The sequence below is a fragment of the Cricetulus griseus genome (assembly GCF_003668045.3).
Source record: "Cricetulus griseus strain 17A/GY chromosome 1 unlocalized genomic scaffold, alternate assembly CriGri-PICRH-1.0 chr1_0, whole genome shotgun sequence".
NCBI lineage: Eukaryota > Metazoa > Chordata > Mammalia > Rodentia > Cricetidae > Cricetulus > Cricetulus griseus.
The window spans coordinates 260633175-260655596 of record NW_023276806.1 but is presented as its reverse complement, the minus strand read 5'-3'; the positions used below and the strand labels follow the sequence as shown (position 1 = coordinate 260655596).

Below are 22422 nucleotides of genomic sequence, written 5' to 3'. Positions count from 1 at the left end.
TTTGTAACCCTCCTACAGCTCCCTGAGTGGAGGTACTAGAGGACGGGATGAAGGAACAGGGAGGAGGGTGCAAGCAACCAGACGGAAGGAACTTCCTGTCAGCTTCCAACAAGGTCCCCAAGTCTAAGTCATAGCCTTCATACTAAATATGATCTTAAAATAAGAATCTATGGGGCTGGAGAGATGGCTCAGCGGTTAAAAACAATTGCTATTCTTCCAGAGGACCCAGGTTCAAATCCCAGCACCACAGGGCAGCTCACAGCTGTCTGTAACTACAGTTCCAAATGATCTGACACCCTTACACAGACATACATGCAGGCAAAACACCAATGTTCATAAAATACAAATAAATAATTATATAAAAAAGAATCTATACTAATGAGTTATTTCATCTGTATGATTTAACCTCACGGCCACTCCATGCTCAACCTAGTGATGATGTCAAATGACATCATTCGACAACTCACATGTCAGCCATAGCTTCCTGCCTCCCTGACCACAACCACTGTGATCGCCTAAGTGGAGCTGCTGCGTGGAGCCTAGGCGACACTACACAGGCAGTTCCCTTTGTCAGACTGGGTGTTTTATGGTCACTATCATACTCTACTCAGGCCTCTGGGCGGTCTCAGCCATCCTTTTCCCCAAACTCCCTTCCATGCCCATGACTACTCCGGCTGCAAGTGAAGCTGATTTCACTCATACCCACAAGGGGCGTCCATGAGGGCAGGATTCTGCCTTGCTCCTAACTGCACCAGAGCTATGCCTGGGACCAGGTGGCCCTCCCATGAAAACAGGATGACTTCTAGTTCTTTTATTAATATTATTATCTTTGTTTCTTTTTTTCAAGACAGGGTTTCTCTGTGTAAACTCTGGCTATCTTAGAACTCACACTGTAAACCAAGCTGGCCTTAAACTCAGAGATCTACCTGCCTCTGCCTCCTGAGTGCTGGGATAAAAGGAGTGCACCACCAACACCCAGATAGTTCTTTCAGTTTTGTGTGTATGTGTGTACCTGTTTGTTGGATCACACATACACACACGAGATCAATGTTGGATATCTTTAAGTGCTCTCTTATATTTTTAGGGCAGGGTCCCTCACTGAACCCAGAGCTTGCTGAATCGGTAGAGTGGCTGACCAGTAAGGTCCTGCCACAGGACTACAAGCATGCACCACCATGGCCAGCCTTTGATGAGTTCTGGGGGTTCAAAGTCAAGTCCTCATGTTTAACTGAATGTGTGTCCTGCAGTAGTGCAAGGACTCTAACCACTGACTTACTCCCCAGCTTTCAATTATTTTCTTTGTATGTGTTTTCATTATGCTAATTTTGTAATTTTAAATGAAGAATTTAGAACTACTTAAGCACTTGGAAGATCAATGGTGCCACTGTGATGATGTCATGGTAAACTCACAGAAGGAACTCTGAGGGCTGCAGAGAGAGAACATCTACTCCTCAAAACTATGTAACCTGAAAGTAGTTTTGTAAGCGCTTTTACTACTTGAGATTCCTCTAAAAGTGACAGTGACTAATTCTTAATTATCTCTCATTTTACTTCCAACAGGAATTAGAGTACCCTTTATAATTACATTAACTATAGGAAATGATTAATTTCAGGACAAATAAACTAGCTGAAATGAAAAGTAGGGAAACCGCTGAGCAGCAGCTTGGTGGTTGAAACACCTACTCACCCCCGGCCCCAAAGTTGACCACATACTGCGAGAACAGGGCATCCAGCTCATCATACTGTACCAGGGCATCTTCAAACTGCTGCAGCATCTCAAAAACAAAGGCAAGCTCCTCCTGTCAGCAAAAACACCAGTCAGCTCCTGAAGCCACATCGGCCATGGAGAGCAGACAGCACTGTGAAAGGCTGATCACCAAGGCCGGCCTCCACAACACATCAGTACTCACTCACACACGAGGACAGAGAACACAAAGGAGAGGGAGAAGACCAAGCCCGGGTTCTAGCCTTCCAGAAGCACTGCACACAGCTGGTCACAGTGGTACCCATTCCAGTGTTACATTATAACCCAGCCTCTCGCTTTTACAGGCTTTTACAGGCACACAGCTGTCTCGTCTCTTGCGCTGGAATGTTCACTCTTCCTCCTAATCTCCACACAGCTTCCTCTTTGGCCTCTCCCAGGCTGTTTGTGTCCCCTGTTCTGACAGGCTTCTATTTGAGGCCCTAGCACTTCTGACGTATGGGCCTTCCTTCTCCACTCTGACCAGTAGATTTACAGTAGATTCATGAAAGTGATGTGTGAACATCACCCTGGCACTGATGTGTGCAGCACAAATAGCTGCTTAGTATTTGTTGAATTAAATAATGAACAGAGATAGCCAGGGGCAACTTTTCTTCCCCTGATTTCCATCATTGTAATTAAATTTTGCTTTACTATAAAGCAAAAGCCAGAGAGAGGGTCAAACACATCTAAGTAAATCCACACTGATGCATTCATCTACCTCCTGTTCTCACAGCCTGGAGCCCCATATGGCCCTCATTGGAAAGGGATCATGAACACAGATGGAATCCACAGCCCACTTCAGATTCAGACTCCAGCCTCATCAGCTCCCCCAGTTGCAGCTGGGTTGCCCAGAAGTCCGGGCCTCAGGTCCTCATCTGGCTCCTTATCTGGATAATAAAGTTCCCTAGCAGGGTTTCTGTATGAGGATTAAACTCCCGCCTGCAAATGCAGCATACTCCTGGCACAGTCACCAGGCTGTGAGTTCAGCCATTACCTGTAACCCAGAGGGAAGTTGCAGGGAAGGCCAGGACCCCCTCCAGTTGTGTCTTGCTGCCTCTGAAAACCCTGCTGGACAGTGTCTCACAGACTTCCTGACTCTCCTGACTTCTCCTTCTCTCCCCTCTCCTCCCCTCCCCTACCTCTCTTCTCCTCTTCCCTTTCTTGTCAAGTGCTCTGCAAGCTGAATACTGCAATAAATTAATCTTTTCAATTGTGATATTTGATTTTCCTTTCAAGATAGGCTCTCACTATTTGGCCCAGATGGCCAGTTTCAAACTTGTGCTCTTCCTGTCTCCAGTCTCTGTAAATCTAGGATTACATGCCTGGTTGGTCTACACCAGCTTAACTACGTATCAGTATAAAGCACATCGACACTTATGTACAAACAGAGGCCATAACCTTTCATTCCCTCACCTTGCACACCTGTCACTACACAACTCCCTCCCCCCCCCCATGGCCTTGGTAACCTCTCTTCATGGCCTGTGTGTGAAACGGGCTACTCCAGGAAGCTTGTCCAGGCATGAGCAATGTCCTGTGCAGGCCCTCTCACTGAGCACAATGTCCTCAAGCCATGGCATAGTTGGGCTCTTTCCCCGTTCCCTCCATGGTTGCTTTCTTGCTTTTAATCTGAACTACTTTTTTTAGACTTACGGAAATGTTGCCAAGAAAACAGTGCTTTGTACAGAATTCTTAGTCAGCTTCCTGCCACATTAACACCTCATGTAACTGTAGTACCAGTCTCAAATTCTGAAATCACTGTTTGTACAATACTATTGACTACATAGCCTTTACTCGAATTTCATGAATTCATCCATGCACCTAACTCTTACTTTCTGTGTATGGGTGTTCCGCTTGCACCTATGTCTGTGTACCATGTGCACGCAGTGACCAAGGAGGCTAGAAGAAGGTGTCAGTTCCTCTTGGAGGTGGAGTTACAGACAGTTGTGAGCTGCTATGCAGATGCTGAAAATTAAACCCAGGTCCTCTGCAAGAGCAGCCAGTGTTCTCAACTGCTGAGCCATCTCTCCAGTCCCTGTGTCTAACTCTTCATCAATCCATGCACTCTCCTACCATCTATCATCTATCTGCCCACCTGCCTATGTATCCATGTATCCATCCTTCTACCCTTCCATCCACCTGCCTACCCAATCCATCCAATCACGCACCTATCCATCCAAGTACATATCTATTTATCCATCCTCCACCCTTCCATTACGTACATAGTTCAAACTGATCTCCACCCTAACCCAGGCAATTTGTCTTCATCTACTCATTCCCCTTTCTTATCTGTGATTCCTAGACTAAGTTAATAAGCTTCAAAAGTGAGGAGATGGGGCCATCAGAAAGGTGTCTACAACCATAGAGAATGATAGACATAGTCAAATCTCCTCACATGTGCCAAACCTTCCTAATTCCCTTAGATTCTTCAGAATAAAAAATAAAATCCAATTTCTAATCAGAATGGGTTTTCTAGTTATTCAAAATATGCCACTTCTTCAGCAATGAACACAACTGATATTTAAACATGACACTTATGCTTTCCCAGCCAAAAGATGGTGAAGAAAGCAGAGATCCCAAGAGCAAGACCCCAGTCCCTGCACTACTACAGCTCTGCATCACATGGAACCCTACACCATATACCTTCTATGCACCCAAGAATTTTCCCCTTCAAAAACAAAAGGCAGATTGTAAACAACAATTTCAAAAGCCTAAGTAATTTGGTAAATTCCAGGAAAGAGCCAGCTAAACACAATCCTTTACTGGAGCCATGGGATATTCCCAGAAACCCTCCCTCAATGACAGTCTAGACAACGGTGAACCAGCACACCCATATCAGTCATTCCCAATGCTGGCACCTCTGCCTAACTCACAGCAGACTTTAAAAGTAAGTCCCTGTGGCCAAACAAAACAAAGATGAGTCCAATGACCAGAACAAGGTGGGGCAGTTTGAGCTGTGAAGCAGCAGGAGACCTACAGAACTCATGGTCATCTACTTACAATGAGAACACCCACTCTGTGCTACAGGGTTGGCTCAGAAAGCCAGTAGCAACTAGCCTGAGAGCTGCCTCATGCAAGTCAGGAGGGCACCAGTACCTGAACCATGAAGTATTCACAGAAGCTCCAGCCTGGCTCTGTTCTCTTCTCCCTCAAGGTCCGCATGTCATCCTCAAACTTGCCGAGGTTTTTGGTGAAAGACATGAGCAGCAGTGTCCTGAGTTTGGTCAGGAAGGCATTCCAGGATTCCTGAGTTCGAGAAGAGTCCTTCAAAGGGTCAGACAGCACAACACACCTGCCAAGACATGAAGGGCAGTCTGGGAAAATCTTAGGGTACAACACACTTGCTTAGCTGAGCCTCCTTCCCAAATTCCCCACCACCTCTCCTGCTTTCCTTCTTCAATCAGGGAAAACCGTCAGGGAGGGGCCAAAGCAGTTCATTGCTGCTTGGGCAGGAAGCACTGCAAAAGGTTCAAGGAAAGTCTGCAACAGAATGGACAAGAGTCAGAGTGGGACTAAAAAGGAGTGAGCCTGCAAGGTTGGCTGTGATACAGGAGCCACACCACCCTCAGTTCCCAACCCTCACTCTCACACGACTCACAAACTCTACCAGCTCCTTACCAAGACAGAATGAAACTGAGATACCTCATCTGGGGATGGGAGGACCACAGTCCAACTGCAGCATGGGGCTTCAACTCCCCTTACTCCAGTTTGGTCACTGAGCATGCCTTGCCCTTCTTGTCCCTCCACACTCCTTGTTCACCTGACATCTCTTCCCCATTGCTCACTGAAGTATGTCCTGGGAGACCCCTGCAGTGAGCCCTAGTCCTCCCCATAGATACGCTTCTATCACCACACTACAACTCAGTAAGGACAATACTAAGACACAGGACAAATGCAAATGACAGACAGGTGTGACGCAATTTAACTGCAAGGAGACTGTGCCCATGATGCAAATAAATTCAAATGTTTTTAAAATCTTGATGCAATGGGCATCAATGATCCTTAAGAAAACTTTTATCAAGTTGCTAGTAAACAGTGAGATGAACCAACTCTGTGCTCCAACACATCCCCTCAGGGAACAGCAGCCTCCATGCAGCCACCAAAAAGGTAAGGCAGCACAGAAAAGCCATCACTCTCCTCACCTACCCAATAGGCACTGATCCCTCCCAGAGGAACAGAGTCCAGGGCCAGCCCCCTGAGGTCGCCTCCCAACAGGAGTTGCTATCTATCTACCAGTTCACCCTGCTCACTCCAGAAGCTGCAATTTCCAACACTCTTACTGAGCAGCAGCAGTTTCCTGTAGTCCCCACACTGCGGGGATGAAAACCTACAACACCGCTCATGAGGTAGGGCTTTCTTTCCTTCAGCAGCCTGCTGCCTACCCATCAGCCCCCACGCAACATTACACTATCATTTCCTCATTCCTTCCTCGTTAGGCCTTTCAACTCCCTAGATCTCTAGGTTATCATCTATTTGCATTAATCAGGAAGGTAGGGTTCAGCACAGCTACTGATGCAAGGGATGAAGACTGATCAAGAGGCCAGCAGTGTCTCCCAGGGCACAGAATGCCAGAGCAGTTGCTAACAGAGGCACAAGGGAGGAGGAGTGACAAGGAGGGCCTCATACACTGATGCTACCACTATCTCAAACAATCACTGAGCCAAAGGTTTGAAGAATACACAGAACCTATAACCAAGCAACTTCCCTTTAAGGAGTTTATCTGAAGGAAACAGTTAAGGACATTCATAGTATCTGAGCTGGAAAAATGTACACAATGTTGTTTATAATAACAGTAAGCAAACAAGAACCCAATAGTTCTTGAGGTTTCTATAAATAACATGTGGCTTACTAATATAATACACTATTAGCTCTGACTAGCCATATGGGACATGGAAAACTCACAATGTACTAAGTGACAACAGTAGGTATCAATGTTGCACAGAGAATGACAATGCTCTAAAGACACACAGAAGAAAACACTCTGCCGTAGGCTGCTTTCCCACTTACTTCATACAGCCTGCACTTCCTGGCCCATCCCATCCCCAGAGCACCTCCTTCAGGCCCCAAAGCAGGCTGGCTCTTACAGGCTCTCACAGCATGGGAATCCTCCACTGGTGGTAGTGACCATGGAAATGACAACCTGTGGCATCAGGGTAGAGTCCAGGTTCCAGTGCCAATCTGTGAGACCCACACGTGGTCAGCACATGGCCAACTGGGCACAGCAGTGCTAAGGAGACAGGAAGTTCAAGTAGGCAGAGATGGGCAGTAAGCCACTGCAATGAAGGGATGAAGTTGGTGTTTTGCAACTTCCTTCCAGGAACTTTTAGCAAGTGGACTATAGACAGAGAAATGTGTGCCCCACAGTTAAAAAGTTGTTTAGGAAATTCTACACTATTCAAGGACTGATCATCACCAGGGCCACTTGGCCCAGAAGCCTCTCCCACTAGGATGCACACTTGGAGACGACTTGGTAGGCCAGGAACTGTAGAGGACAGAGGGGGTGGGTGGTGCGCAGCACTCCTCTGTAGCTTTCTAGACTGGCTAGAAAGTCAATGGTTATCACTGACAACAACCAAAGGGAGTAAAATGCAAGACACACTTACCTGTCACTCTGTTTATTACAAAAGTCATTTCTTATTTTGTCCACAATAGAAGTTCGGGGAAGGATGTTGGTTTTGTTTTTTTTCTTGGCATCATTTTCAACTACCACTATTAACCAGTCCACAGAGCTATGAGCTTTCAGAACATTCTGCCACTTGGTGAGGTCGTCTTTTACCGTAGCTTTGTACACTTCAGTATCCTAAAAATAAATAAGTCACTGTGAAGGTGAGCTCCCCAATGCACAGGGTATCAATAACAAAGAGGCACTAGCCACAGCCTGTTAACACACCAGGGCAGCCAGAGGTGAACAGGAGTGGGGAAAAGTCCAGAGGCCTGAGCCTAACTGCCATGCTTGGTTTCACACCTGCCCCAGCCCCAGCTCCAACATATTCTGGCACCCAAAGGCATGAGATACAGCACCATGGCCTGAAGAATTGAGGAGGTCACCTGGGGTAACACTGTCCATTTAAGTGAGGAGGAACTTTGGTCAGGGTTCTATGCCCAAGCTCTGTAAGGCTGACACTGTCATGGGTCAATCAGGAGCCTCGCCTCCAGATAGCTGCCCTGTAGCCCTCTGGGAGCCCTAGGGTCCTGATCCAACATCAATATCCCTTGAATTCTCCACATAAGAGCCAAGAGAGAAGACCACCTCAGCTCCCTCAAGCTGTCCCAGCTCACGGGAGTTGGCAGAAGCTGCTCAACTCCCAGTCAGTTCTACTTCTCTCTCCCAGGACTAACCCAAGTGGTCAGAGAAGGCACCCCTCCCCAACAAAGTCAGGGAGCCACAGCAGATTTCCTCTTGTTGGTTGTTCTTCATCTCCAGTGCCCCTATGTACCATACTTACAATTCCATTTACACTTAGAAAAAAAGCTATAACCAGGATGCAAGGATTGGGGCTGGCTTTTGTGAAGCACTTGTCTAGCATATGCTTTGGGTTCAAAAACAACAAAAGATATTTAACACAATGCAAAATTTTGAGTTAACACTTTTAGGAACAGCTATTGTTTAAATACACATACTCCTTTTTTTTTTTTTTTTAGATTTTATTTATTATGTATCAACATTCTGCTTCCATGTGTATCTGCACACCAGAAGAGGGCACCAGATCTCATAACAGATGGTTGTGAGCTACCATGTGGTTACCGGGAATTGAACTCAGGACCTCTGGAAGAGCAGTCAGTGCTCTTAACCTCTGAGCCATCTCTCCAGCCCCCACATACTCCTTTTAATGTATTCAATTTATTTGTTTTTATTTTATGTGAATGGATGGGTAGTTTACATACATGTTTGCCTGTGCACTACATGTGTCTAGTACCAGAAGACAACGTTAGATCCCCTAGCACTGAAGTTACAGATAGTTATGAGCCACCTTGTCAGTGCTGGGATCAGGATGCGCAACTGGTGCTGAGCCATCTCTACAGGCCTCCCCTCTGCTTTAACAGTTCCCCCTCACTGTCTCATTCCAGGAATGTCTCATTCTTTGGATTTTCAGCCACTCTTCAGGCTGATACAGACATGTCTGATTTTATTGACCCACCAAAAAGCTCTTCTATTTTTCAGGCCTGGGAAATGGCTCAGCGAGTGTAAAAGTACTTGCCACCAAGCCTGGTGACCTGAGTCTGATCCTTGGGATCCACATGGTGGAGAGAACCAGCTCCTAAAAGTTATCCTTTCTCCTCCCTACCCATGCAGTGACACGTGTGTCACACACCACACCAACCAACCAATCAATCCTTTTCAGTCCCCCTTTTGATTTAAACTCTAAAAGCAGTACTTGCAATTTTTTTCAGAGATTTCAAAAACTATGTTCTGGTTTAAATGAGAAACAAATATAACCCAAGAAGATCTTTTACATAAGAACAGAGGAAAAACCAATGTACAAAAACATGCATGTGGGGCATAGATATACATACATGCATACACATAAAATAAAAATAGAATCTTAGAAAAGATTCTGGCAGGCAGGCAAAGCAGTCAGAACATAGCATCTATAATAAGTATGAAAATCAAACAACAGAAAGAGAGCCCAGGATGGCAGAGGACAGAGCCAGAAGACAAACCACTAACACATCTCATGTTATGGACAGTGGAAGACTGAAGTCATGCAGGCAGGAAGCAGGATCGCACAGACAACTTGTAGATATAGGCCGACAATGAGTTTTAGAACAAAAACCACACAAATGGACTGACAATGCAGAAGAAAGATGTGTGACCACCAAGACCAGCTGTGGTTATCCACACTGAACAGAGAAATGCTGAGTCCAATGCATCTCCACAGGGCTGCAGCATCCATCCACCACCTGTCACCCTCCATCTCCACCCCACAGAAAGGGAGAAACAGTTTAACAATATTTGAAGAAATGACCACATTTTTCATACCACATTTTTCCAAATTTGATAAAAATAAGTTCATAAAGCCAAAACTCTAAATATATACATACATATACATACATATATATTCATCTATCCCCAAACACACTGTAATTACCCCATTAAAAACAATGATCAAGAAAAAAAATATCTGAAAGAGCCAAAGGGAAAAAGATGATCTGTGCACAAAACAATGGGAACAAGATAAAATGTTTCTCATGGGAAACAATAGCAACCAAAAGCCAGGAATCAGCATCTTCAAGAAACTCTGGAAAAGGAACTGGAGAGATGGATCACTGGTTAAGAACACTTACTGCTCTTGTAGAAGACATAGGTTCAATTCCCAGCACCCACATGGAAGCTCACAACCACCTGTGACTCCAGTTCCAGGGGATCTGTGCTTCTGACCTCTGGGGGGGTCAGGCCTTCCAGTTTTTACCACTCTGAACTTTTAAAAATTGAAATAGTAACAAAGTATCATAAGGTTCTCAGGAAGTAGGGACCAATACCACAACAGCAAGCCTACAGTTCTCCCTCCAAGACTAAAGGAAGCCTCTGAAATCAGTGCCACCCTCTGTCAACTTGCACCCAACAACCTCTTACAGTAAACAATCAAGACTCAGGTGGAAATGGTACTTGTATCAACCCTGACAACCTGAACTGGATCCCTAGGACCCGCAGAGTGGAACAGAGAACTGATGTCCAAAAGCTGTCCTCTGACCTCCAAATATGTGCCATGGAACAGTGACCACATACACACACACACACGCACACGCACACGCACACGCACACGCACACACACACGAGGAAATAAATAGAAAGCGGAGTGTGGGAGCACACACTGCAACCCTGATGCTCTGGAGGCCAAGCCAGGGCTAAGGCAGATGAGCTGCATAGGGAAAGCTTGTCTCAAAAACAAAAACCAAAAAGGAAAAAGCATGCTCCTTACTGAATAATTTTAATTAAAAGTGAATGTCATTTACAATGACCAAAAGAACTAAACTAAACTAAGCAGGGATGGGAGAGTTGGACAATGCAAAGCTCCCACGACGTCATGACTAAGACCATATATGCACTAAGAACAAATTATATGAAAATAAAAGTAGAAATTAATGGGGCAGGAACAGACTAATAGTCAATCAGATTAATAAATTAAAGTTGTAGATCTCTGACAAACTAACCTAATCAAGGAAAGAAAGCACAGACACACAAAGTAAGAACTGAGAACTAGGAGTCCAGGGCAGAATGGACCACTTGGTGCAGTTCAATGGAAACAATTTAAAACTTAACTGAGACGTGCAACTTTAAGCAAAGCATAGTCTATCAAAATGAACACATGGCTGAAACAGGCCAATTTCATGGAAGGGAATCCAGAAAGTTTTCAAGGAAGTTCTCACAGGAAGATAGCTGCCTCAGTCTCACATATGGAACAACCACAAACTGTACAGCCAGCAACTCCAATGAAACATAACTAGTTTCAGAAAGAGAAGATAAAGGAAACTTTCAATTCCTTTTATGACTCAGAATTTATATTGATGGGCTAGAGAGATGGCTCAAAGGTTAAGATCACTTGTTGTTCTCCTAGACAACCCCCGGCTGGTTTCCCAGAACCCACGTGGCAACTCATAACCATCCTTAATCTGAGTTCCAAGGTACCCAAAGCCCCCTTCTGTCCTCTGTGGGCACCAAACATGCATGTGGTGCACATACATGCAGGTAAAACACTCAAAGACATAAGATTAAAACAAATGGTATCAGTAATTAAGCCTCATAAAGACAGCACAAAACAAAAGCTACTGACCAACCTTGGATGAACAGACAGCAGAGAGTTCAAGGACTCCAGTGAGTATTCTCCAGTATCATGTACACTGAGAAGACAAGGTTAGGCAAGAGGGACCTACACCAGGACTACAGGTCTATTCTGATAGGAGAAGCATGCCTAGAGCTCAATATACTTGTAGATACAAAGAGGAAATTGTGGGGTTACTTCTACCATTTCAAAAAAGGCCTTTAGGGAAATTAACTTACATTCCTAGTGTCAACTCCTGAGAAAATGGGAGTAGATGTTGTTTCCTCCACATGAGCATGGGCCCCAGTCCTTCTGGAGAAAAGCTAGGGACACCCACAAAGGAGGTCATACTGAAGCAGAGGTGGCCACGGCCTCTCAATACCAGAGAAACCATTCTACCGTCAGAACTGAAAAAGTAGAAGGCTCTCACTCGCTCTCTCTTTCTCTCTCTCTCTCTGAACATCACCTGATCTGGACTTGGGGGCCAAGAAAGTCAACAATAAAATGAATGCATACAATCAAAGAGCTCACCAAGATTAATATGAATATAAATCAACAGGATTCCTACACACAAAAATGAAAACACATGTAACAAAGCCCCACTAACAATCCCAGAAAAAAAGAAAAAAAAAAAAAAAAAGTAATGTACTTGGGCTGAGATGCATCTCAGTATTACACACTTGCCTAGCACAAGCAAAGCCCTGGACTTGATTTCCAGAAGTGAAAAATAAAAATAAAAATACATCTGACATTATGAATGAAGGGTTATGGAGAGAAAGGGTCATAGGGTAAGTCTGGCACAGCCATCCTATCTATAAGTGGCTTCTGGCTACATCTGGGGTTTGAACTCCAAGAGGGCTCCCAGGGTTCTGTCAGGTCTATACTACGTATATGTGGTTAAGAATAGGTCTACCTTCCCTTTGAAGCTCTGGGACAGGCCAGGTAGAGGCCCTGTGTGGTCATCCTCAGTTAGAAACATAAATTCCCATCTCTAGTGAGCCTGCCTGATAGACAACATCTCACACTCAACCCCATATCCCGTGTGACGTCCTGAAAAGCAATACAGGGGGCAAAGGACAGGTGCAATCAGGCACAAGCCCCCAGAGTCGTGTCTTATTCCAGTTACCAAACACTGCTGTAGCCTCAAATGCAGGCTGAAATCCCAGAGGAAACAGCTTCTGCACTTGCACACTGCTAAGTGCTTATTTTATTACTTAGACCGGAAGAAATAACCTTCAGAACTTCCCATTAGTTCAGGGGCAGGAGAACTACCTATCTGAGATCATGAATACACAATTACAAAACACAAGTGAAAGCTCCAATGCCGAGCAGAGTAAAGAATGGGGCCTACCAAGTAAAGCTACTCCTGGGGTGGGGACACAAGGTGAACAAGTTCAAGCTGATTAAACCCTACGTTACCAGGGCTCACGGTCACAACCATGCAATAGTCAGGGATTCCCCAGGATAACACCACCTGTCTGAGAAATGGAGACGATACAACACCAAGACTGCACAGCCCCACACCCCGATCATGATGTCACACTTCCACTGGATAGGCTTTGTGCCCCAGCCAGTACTCACACAGCACTCCGTCCAGTAGATGTGGAGGAAGGGGAAGGTGAGCAGGGCTTTGTTCCCTTCTTTGGGCAGCAGCTTCTCCTTGAACTGAACAAAGTTGGATTCCAGGTGAATCATCTTTGGAGCTCGGCCATAGGACCTAAAATAGTTTTTAAAAGTCACTGAGAAAACAACTGAATAACACAGGTGGCACAGTAGGTCTTGGACAGTACAGACGTCACTCACATCTGTAGAGTAGGTCTGTGACAGTACAGACGTCACTTATATCTAGGACTTCAAAAACATGCTACTCATGAATTAAAACTGACCAGAAATCCTGCAGGGATTATTACAAGCAGCTCTCACGTCAAAGCTGCCACTCCAGAATGCCTTTCATTTATTCAACAACACCAGGCATAGCAGCTCAACCGTCAGTCTGAGCAAGGCTGCCACACACTTGTGAGAACAGCACTCTTGCAGGGAAACCTACCTGGCTCACTCTAAAAAAAAAAAAAAAAAATGAAGACAGGGTCCCAAGTGTCAAAAGTATGGAAAGTTATTTACCCTCTCAAAAGCCCTCATGTTTTTGTGACCAACTGAATTATTGGTGGAAAATAACAGATTTTTGTTTGCAGAGCTCAAATTAGAGTGGCACAAGCCTCCCTTTCAACCCAAGGAAGCACCAGAGACCCCAGAGGCCACCTGTGGCTCATCTACACTTAAGAAGCCCCTACTGCTTTCCCATGATGCTCTGTGTTTAACAAACAGAAGCTATCTACATTAACCATGATCATACTTATATTCACACTAGGTTCTCTATTTGCAAGCTCTCTACTGCCTGTCTTCTGTGAGATTAACCAAATTTCCTTTTTGCATTGTTTTGTTCTGCTGGCTTCAAAGTTCACAATCTATTTTCATTCTGCTATTGATTTCATTTTTACTTTAAATCCTCTGAGCTTCACACATCACCTGAGATAAATGTACTTTTTATTCAGAGGTGGAAGTTTCATTGGGATTCCTCCTTCAGTTACTCCAGAGAGGCTGCCACTGCTTCTCGTCTCCTAACAGTCTAGAGACATTTCTGCTTCCAGCAGGGCTTGTGACCAAATCCAATAGGGTCCACATGGCTGCCCCAACGCCTAGAAGCACAGGACCCCTGACTGTGGTGGCTCTTGTTCACAAGCCTGGACTTGAGGTCCTGGAGCTCTGCACAGAAGGAGCCTCCAGGCATCAACAGAGGGGACCAGGAGCCACTGCCACTGTTCAGAGGAGGTGGGACTCTGAGGCATAAGAGGCCAGCTCTGGCTTCTCCCTTGCCTTCCAAGGTTCTACACTTTGTCACTTGTTATAGACTGTGAAGGACTTTTGAGTCCTCCAACGCTCCTGTGTGGAGACCTAGTCCATACTTCACTGGTGCTGAGACAGTACTTCTGGGAAGTAGCATGTATAACAGCCCCAATTTAGAAATGGAGTAAGCTGCCACTAAGGAAGAGGCTCATACTTAATGCAGTCAGAGACTCTCATCAGAAGCCATCCCACAATCTCAGAATTCCTGGCTTCCAGAATCCTAAGTCAAATAAATTTCTGCTCACGTAAATATCTCAGCCCATAGTGCTCTTTAAAAACCCTGTAGCTGTGTATATTTGCTAGTTAGTCCTTTACACTCATTGACTGGGGTTCCAAAAAAGGGAAGAAATAAATCCATGTTGTTTCTCTATTTTATTTTTCCCCACAATCTTGTCTTTTACTTAATGAACACATTTCTTCTTGTCTTTAGGAACGCTGAGTAATGTACTTATTTGACACCCTTTACAGGTCACACCATCTCTTTAGGGATTAACCACCCCCTTCCCAATGTCAATCTGCTCAACTGTTTTCTGTCTTTAATGGTGTCAGGATTTTTTAGATGTTGGATAATTTTTTCCAAAGAGCACTCTCCAGCATTGTGTATTTGTTATATTATTAGTGGCTAAATAAGACACCACACTCAGTCACAAAAATACTAGACACCTGCTAGAGAGCCAGGGTAAGACACCACCTATACCACACTAATCTTTCATGTTAGTAAGACAAAGTGGATAGTCTGAAAGAAGATGACCATAAGAGTCAGACTTGCACCAATATGCACACCAATGGGAAACTTTAAATGTTCTGACTAAAATCAGGTCACCTGAACTAGCCAGGCAAAACCCACACATTTTTCTACAAGTAATAGCTAGCTCACTAGGACAATTTCCCATCAAAGAATTTGTCTGGGCAAATCACTAGGCAACGTCCCCCCTATCGAGTCCCCCCCTCCCACACACACACACACAGGGATAGGAGTAACAGGGCAACTAGAGAAGTAAGTTACTTAGCTAGCTTTCACCTTCTCTTCTATTATTCACACAAATCCCCAAGTAACTCCTTTCTCTATAGTTTCTTATCCTTAAGGACAGTATGAAAACAGTTGTGGGACACATCTGTAATCTCAGCACCTGGGAGGCAAGGGCAGGAGGAGCATCACAAGTCTAAAGCAAGCATGGTCTACACAGTGAACTCCAGACCAGCCAAAAATACAGAGCGAATGTGGAGAGGAAAACAAAGGACATGGGTGGGGAGGCACACAGGGACCCACATCTTTTACCTGCAGCAGATGCTAAGAGTACTGCTTCCTCTGTAAACACCTACACTTTTAGGTACTGATTAGCCAGGGGAAAAAAAAAACAGTCACCATTTCTACACAATAGATCTCTAACTCAAAGAATTGTCATCCAATGTCTAAAACAACAACTCCCATCCAGGACAAGAGGGACAGACAGGCCAAGTACTCACATTCTCCAAGTCAAGAGGATCACAGGGCCTGCCTAGGCTACAAGTTCAAGGTTACCTTGGAAAACTCAGTGAGAATCTGTTTCAAAATATAAAGTAAACAGAGGGCTGGGACTGACCTCAGTAGAAGAGGACTTGCCTAGTATGTGCCAGTCCCTGATGTAGGTACAGTACCCAGTATCACAAACAGAAAGAAAAAAATAATCAAGAGCCAGGAGTGGTGGTCCAGCCTGTAACCCTAGTGCACTACTCATTACACAGTGGCAGGAGGAATACAAGTTTCAGGTCAGCCTGGGTTGCATAGCAAGGTCAAGGCCGGCATGAAATACCTAACAAGATTCTATCTCAATTTTTTTTTTTTTTTTTTCCCAATGAGGCTAGGAAAATCAAGCCCTGGGTGCAATCTCCAGCACCACAAACACAAAAACAAAACAAGTGTGAAGAGTCAGCCCCAAGATCAGGAGGCTGCTCTGCCCTTTGGCCTGCACTTCAGAACAGAGGCCTTTACTGGCCCACTTGCTCACTCGAGCACCTGACCTACACCGAGAGTCCAGCCCAAACAGACATCGTACCTTCTCCATTCCATCGGTTCCCTTGGAAGCTGCTTGGAAAGTGTCGGGTAAATAGAGGTAAATAAGTTCTGATCTCCAGCACCTACAAGGGAACAAAGTGAAATCCAGTTATGTCATTTTAAGATAAATACAGGAGAAATACACATTAAATGTTTACAATATTGACATTCCTAGGCAATTTTACATTCAGTAGAGTAGATGGAAAAGCAAGACTCTTTTGGGCCTAAATTTAAGTGAGTTTCAGGGACCCAGCACTTCACCTGTGTGGTTGAACGGGGCTCCTCACAGAGCCTCCACAAGGAGCTGTGGCTCTCACAGAGGATGAGGTTGGCCTCCCTCGGAAGCAGCTCAGCCCAGCGTCCTGGGGTCTGTAGCCACTACTTTCTAATATTACAAAGGTACCAAAACTCCATACAAGCAAGGGAAGCTGATAAGTGAAGAGGTCCTTCTGTCCCAACAGTCACACAGAGCTAACAGCACTGAAACACGACAGCTCCATGTGATTACACAGGACACCCACAGGCATCCCCAACTAAGAGGAGGAAATGAACATGACCCCAACTCTGGTGACTTAATCTGACCCTGGTGAAGTTCGAGGTGAGCAGGTAGGGGCATAAGGTGGCCTGGGAAGACACATACGTCTGACTTCACAAGGGTGCTCAGCATGACATTCAGCTTACATCCTAACTTGCTTCAACAGAGCAGAAAAGTCCATTTGGCTCTCCTGAAATGACAACAAACTAAAAAGGAACTGTTTACTACAGACAACTAAACTATTATACCCAGGGTCCTCTTTATGAGAAAGCATTCTCCTAACTGTCTTTATTGATTTTAAAGAGGAGACTGGGAATTGATATGAACCATTAGCATAGTGCTTATTTTGCCATCATGAGCCGAAAACAGATCCTGAAATTACACTGCAGTATCAAATCTCTGGGGAAAGAAATGATGTATCTGGGTACCTGGAAGTGGTGGCTAGCATGGTTCTGGAAGGCTGACTGCCTGTCCTGACTAATATAACAGTATACGCCCACATTCTGTGTTTCCTGTGCCATGTTCACTAGACAGGAAAGAGAAAAGGACACCTCCCCAGCAAGGCCAGGGTTTGGCTAAGCACACACACACACACACACACACACACACACACACACACACACACACACACACACACACACACACACACACACACACACACACACACACCCCACATTGTAGGGGAAGCTGTAGCCACGCCTACTTAGGGCCTGGCTACAGGTTCCCCTACACCATACCTCCAAGAGAGGCCTAGCAGGAGCCATTACAAGTCTGTTGTGGTTTTCATCCTGTTAATTTACTTGCTAGTCATCTCAGAAATTAGTAAAATAAGAAATCCCCAAGCCATTCTCCACAGGAAACCACTGCACAGAAAGGTCTGTGAGTGCACCATGGATAACATCAACCCTTCCTTCATTCTGTAATTGACTAGCCTTTACCTGGGTCCTGATTTAGTGTTGGGGCCATGCACCTGCCATGTGCAAAGATATCATGTGACACACTATAGGATTTAACCGGCAATAACACCTGGCTTCCACTCCTATCAGGAAATGAGTTTTGTTTTCTAAAATCCAAATGTCTCTCAAGTCCTAACCCCAGCACCTCAGAATGGAGCCTCATTGAATGATCAGGCCTTTAGAATTGGAACTATTAGCAGGCCCTAATCCAACCTAACAGTGTCCTGATGAGAAGAAAAAATGTAGGCTCAAGGAGCCTCCAGGGATGTGAGCACAGAGGGAATGGCTCTCACAAGGCAGGGAGAGGAGGCTTAGAGGCCAGCCTGGCACCATTGATCCTGGACACTTACCCTCCACCAGGGCAGTGGTCTTTTGTTTGGGCAGCCCTAGTGCCCCTCAGTTTGATAAGAAGGGCAGAGCCTTCTGAGCCACTGAAGCTCTGCAATAAATGAGCAAGAACAGAAATAGGGGCTTGTCCCACAAACATGAGGATCTGAGTTTTGCCCCTAGAATCCACGGGGAAAGGTTGTCACGTGGCACAGGCTTATAATTCCACCCTGGGAAACAGGTGGACCCTGAGGCTTACTGGCCACCAGTCTTCTAGGCCAGGTGAGAGACTGTCTCAAATAACAAGGGGAATGGCTCCTAAAGAATGACACCTGAAGCTGACCTCTGACCTCAATGCACAAAGATGCACACTTACCCACCCACACTTATCTGCACCCACACAAATCTGCCCATGGGGCGTGCACATGCACAGTGCACACAGGCTCAGAGAATATGAAGACAAGCCACCATAAGTTTCTCAGAACACATAGCCATTACTAATTACTATAGTCTCATGTATTTGTATCAGAAATGAGAGGTGCTTTCCCCAACACATGAAGGAAAGTTTTGAAATTTTCCAAAGTCAATCTCTACTCCCAGGGGAGGAGATTAAATAAACAATATTTCTTTTTAGATTCCTGAAGCAGCTCACCAGAAAAGGAGTGTCTCTGGATCATGAAGGCCTGGCTCAAAGCAACTTCCTCAGAGCAGCAGGCTGTGACAGGCAGGCCAGCTGCTCCTAAAACAGCTACTGAAGCAGTTTTCAAGAACTCTGCCCAGAAAACTCAATTATACTGTCCTGACTATGAGGCTATGGAAAGGGCCAAGTCAGAGCATTTATTAGGGAACTTACTAAACTAATGTGCAAAGGTCATATGAAACACAGCCATGAGCAGACGTCTCCTTCCCTGCAGACCCCAGTGCTCACAGCAGACTGGCAAGATGGTCAAGAGGCTGAGGTCGGGGAGTACAGAGACCTGACTGATGGAACAGACCAATCCACAGGTAGCTACAGGGCTGTGTTGACCACCTTGGCTGAGGCCCCTCTAAGCACAGTGGGACCAGACTAAAGGGCAGGTGCCAAAGCCCCCATTCAGTTAGAGTAAGGAGTGGCATGAGATGGCTGTGCCCTGAACAAGGGTGGGCACTGACTCAGGGTGCTGCTTGAACCACCAAGAGCCCCGAGGCTCAGAACAGAAAGCTGACTAGAGGCAAGAGAGGCAGAGCTCCGACACCTACTGATACAAACTACACTTGAGGCAGCCACAAGAACCCATGCAACTTAACGCTGTGCACGAAGAGAAGAGGAGAGCTAGTCAACCTTGGGTGGAGCCAGAGGGGGCTAGAAGCACAACGGACAATATCTCTTCTCAACAAGCTAGGTGTCCCATCACCCAGGTGACAGCAGGGCACCCTGGATGGGGTTCACAGAGAGCAGAAAGCATATCTCACAGATCTGAGGCAACAGCCCAAGAACAGAGGTCCTGTCAGGTAAGGGCTCCCAATCCTCCTTGTTCAGTGTCCTCCAGTGGTGGGAAGTATAAGAAGTTCCAGGGCTCTTTGACAAGAACACTAATAACCTTTGTAGGTATTGTGGCCCAGCATACCCGAAACTTCAAGCCAGCCCGTGAAGGAGGGCCACTGTACAGACAGGTGGGAGGGTACTTCCCAGCAGACCACAGTCAAGGGGCTGGTAAGAGTCAAAAAGCCTGGCACCTAGCTCACTTGTGCTAGGAGGAAGATGATCTCCAGGAAGACCCCCATTGCACACTGACAATGCCATCCCTCAGTAAAACCAGAGAAACAGGGGCCGAGCCATGGACAGCCCTGCTGTTTATAAGAGGACTGTCCTCACTCTCCCTAGCCACATCTTATTTTGAAGGTCAGAAATGCTCTGGGGCCACTGTGCTCCACAGCACTCATAGCGGGGAGCAGAGACAGACTCTAAGTTATGGGGCTGGACAAGCATGTACAGCTGGAGGCACTCAGCCAGGGCTAAGACTCAGATTACCAAAGTGCCTGGCCACCAAGGAAGGACACACGAGAATGAGACTAAACTAAGGATCCTCCAAATAAGGCCCTAGGGTTCCATTTCTGAACAAAAGGGTCAAAAATGCACACTGTACTAACGCTTGCTGTCTATAGGCCTTCAGAAATAGCTATTTTCTGTCACAGAGAAAACAAGAGCTGCAGTCCAGAAAGAGGCAGCTCCCACGTTGGCTGGAACATCTCTCTGGAGGGCCAGTCTTTGAGCCTAAGCATGCATGCTCTTGACCCAACAGACAACACACATTAATCTCTCCTCAGCAGCATTGGCTAAGACAGACCTTCAAATGGACAGCACAACACCCAAGGACACAGGCTGGGAAGTTACCTCAGCCTGCTCAACAACTCCTAGTGGATTTGCTATAACACACACAATGTCAACACTATAATAAGGGAGTCTCTAATAAAAACCTCACGCTGGGAACTGTCAGAAGGAAATGTAGGAAGAGACCCTGGATACCTGTAGCACTGACCACGCCCATTTGGGCATAGTCACAGGTATGTAGAGGGGTAGGATAAATAAAGAGTGAGGAGGAGAGGCTCTTGCTCTCTCTTGGGGTTCAGGCCAGATCTTGGAGGTGTCTGAGACTTGCCTTCTCAGAGTGCCAATCTGGTTATTGGCTTCTCGTGTGAGTATTCCCTCTTAATAAATACCATTTAATAACCATATCCCGTGTTTGATTCTGTTCCTTACCAGCTGGTGTCAGAAGCTGGGAGCAGCCTGAGATCCTGTGCCTGCTGCTGCAGCAGCTGCCCCAGAAGGAGTTGCAGTTCTTCATCGTCCAGTGAACACCACAAATTTTAGATGCATTCACAGCGGGACCCGCTCCAACCGAACCCACCGCCATTCCCTGAGCACCCACAGCAACCGCATCCTTCCCAGAGCTGCCCAAAATGGGCACGGTCAGCAGTACAGGTATCCAGGGTCTCTCCCTACAGGGAAATCTACTATCAAACATATAACCAGCCCCCAGTGGTCCTTCAGTGACCTGTGCCTTCATCGTAGGCTGTCACTACGCCTGCCCCATCTAGCCTTCCTTCCAGACCTTACTTTGGTCCCTGCATTTCCACCTCCAAATTCTCAATCACACAGGCATACCACATGTGTACACATGTGCACACACAGGCATAAGAGTGCAAACCCTAACACAAGTGCTTCTCCCCCAGTCCCTGCTCTAAGTGACAGTCACTTCCCTCAGGAGGAGAAATGAGACGGGACACAGTGTGGTGCCTTAGGGTCACAAACTTTATGCTATGAAGTTTTGCAGATAAGGAAATGCAACTGACACATAAATACCAGCTCCAAGACACAAAGTGCCAAGGTCTTTTTCTATATCCACCAACACCATTTAACAAAGGAACAGTCACCTTCAACAGCTCACAGAGCCCAGGCTAATCTGGAAACTGAAGAATGTATAAAGGAAAAGATCGGATAACTGCATCTCAACATAAGATCGTGAAAAGCCCCAGTAAATGGTAGATTTTTTTAACATAAACTTTATTTATTGTTGTTGTGTATGTGTGTTATGTGTGCATGTGAGCACATATGCCACAATGTGCACGTGGAGATCAAAGGACAACTTTCTCTTCTTTCTCCCTTTAAGGGTTCTGCAAATTGAACTCATGTCATCGCGCTTACACAGTAACATAGTAAATACTTTACCCAAGGAGCCATCTTGAGGGCTCCAGTTTGGAGTTGGTTTTCTATTGTTTGGTTTTTTCCAGACAGGGCTTCTTTGTGCATCTCTGGCTGTCCTGGAACTCACTCTGTAGACTAGGCTGGCCCTGAACTCACAGAGATCCACCTGCCTCTGACTTCCAAGTGCTGGGATTAAGTCATGTACCACCACCATCCAGCTAGTTGGTCAGAGCAAGCAAGAGAATTGTGGCTGCAAGGGTGAAAGTTGCATGTTAGGGAGTGCCCTGCCTTGGAATAAGAGGTCCCTTTACCCTAAAGCCTTTGTTCAAAAACAACCTTCTCAACTGCTTCAAAACTGCATGCTGAAGAAAGAGAAGAATCTGGCAAATACAGCAACGTTACATAGCACTTGGCATAGCCAGGAACAAGACAGACATGTGCACAGTGGAGCTGGGCCCACACCCCAGGTACAGCACAG

The 22422-nt window shown here is 45.8% G+C and overlaps 1 protein-coding gene across 2 annotated transcripts in view; it reads right to left on the bottom strand.

The window, feature by feature from the left end:
- Window positions 1–22422, bottom strand: part of Trappc10 (trafficking protein particle complex 10) — a 62340-nt gene that overhangs the window by 29988 nt on the left and 9930 nt on the right. For both annotated transcript variants that reach the window (XM_027394346.2, XM_035451981.1), the window contains exons 2-6: window positions 16443–16524; window positions 13084–13219; window positions 7345–7541; window positions 4838–5033; window positions 1688–1799 (exon numbers count right to left, since the gene is read on the bottom strand). In XM_027394346.2, the coding sequence (XP_027250147.1) occupies window positions 1688–1799; window positions 4838–5033; window positions 7345–7541; window positions 13084–13219; window positions 16443–16524 (723 nt within the window). The remainder of the gene's footprint in view (window positions 1–1687; window positions 1800–4837; window positions 5034–7344; window positions 7542–13083; window positions 13220–16442; window positions 16525–22422) is intronic.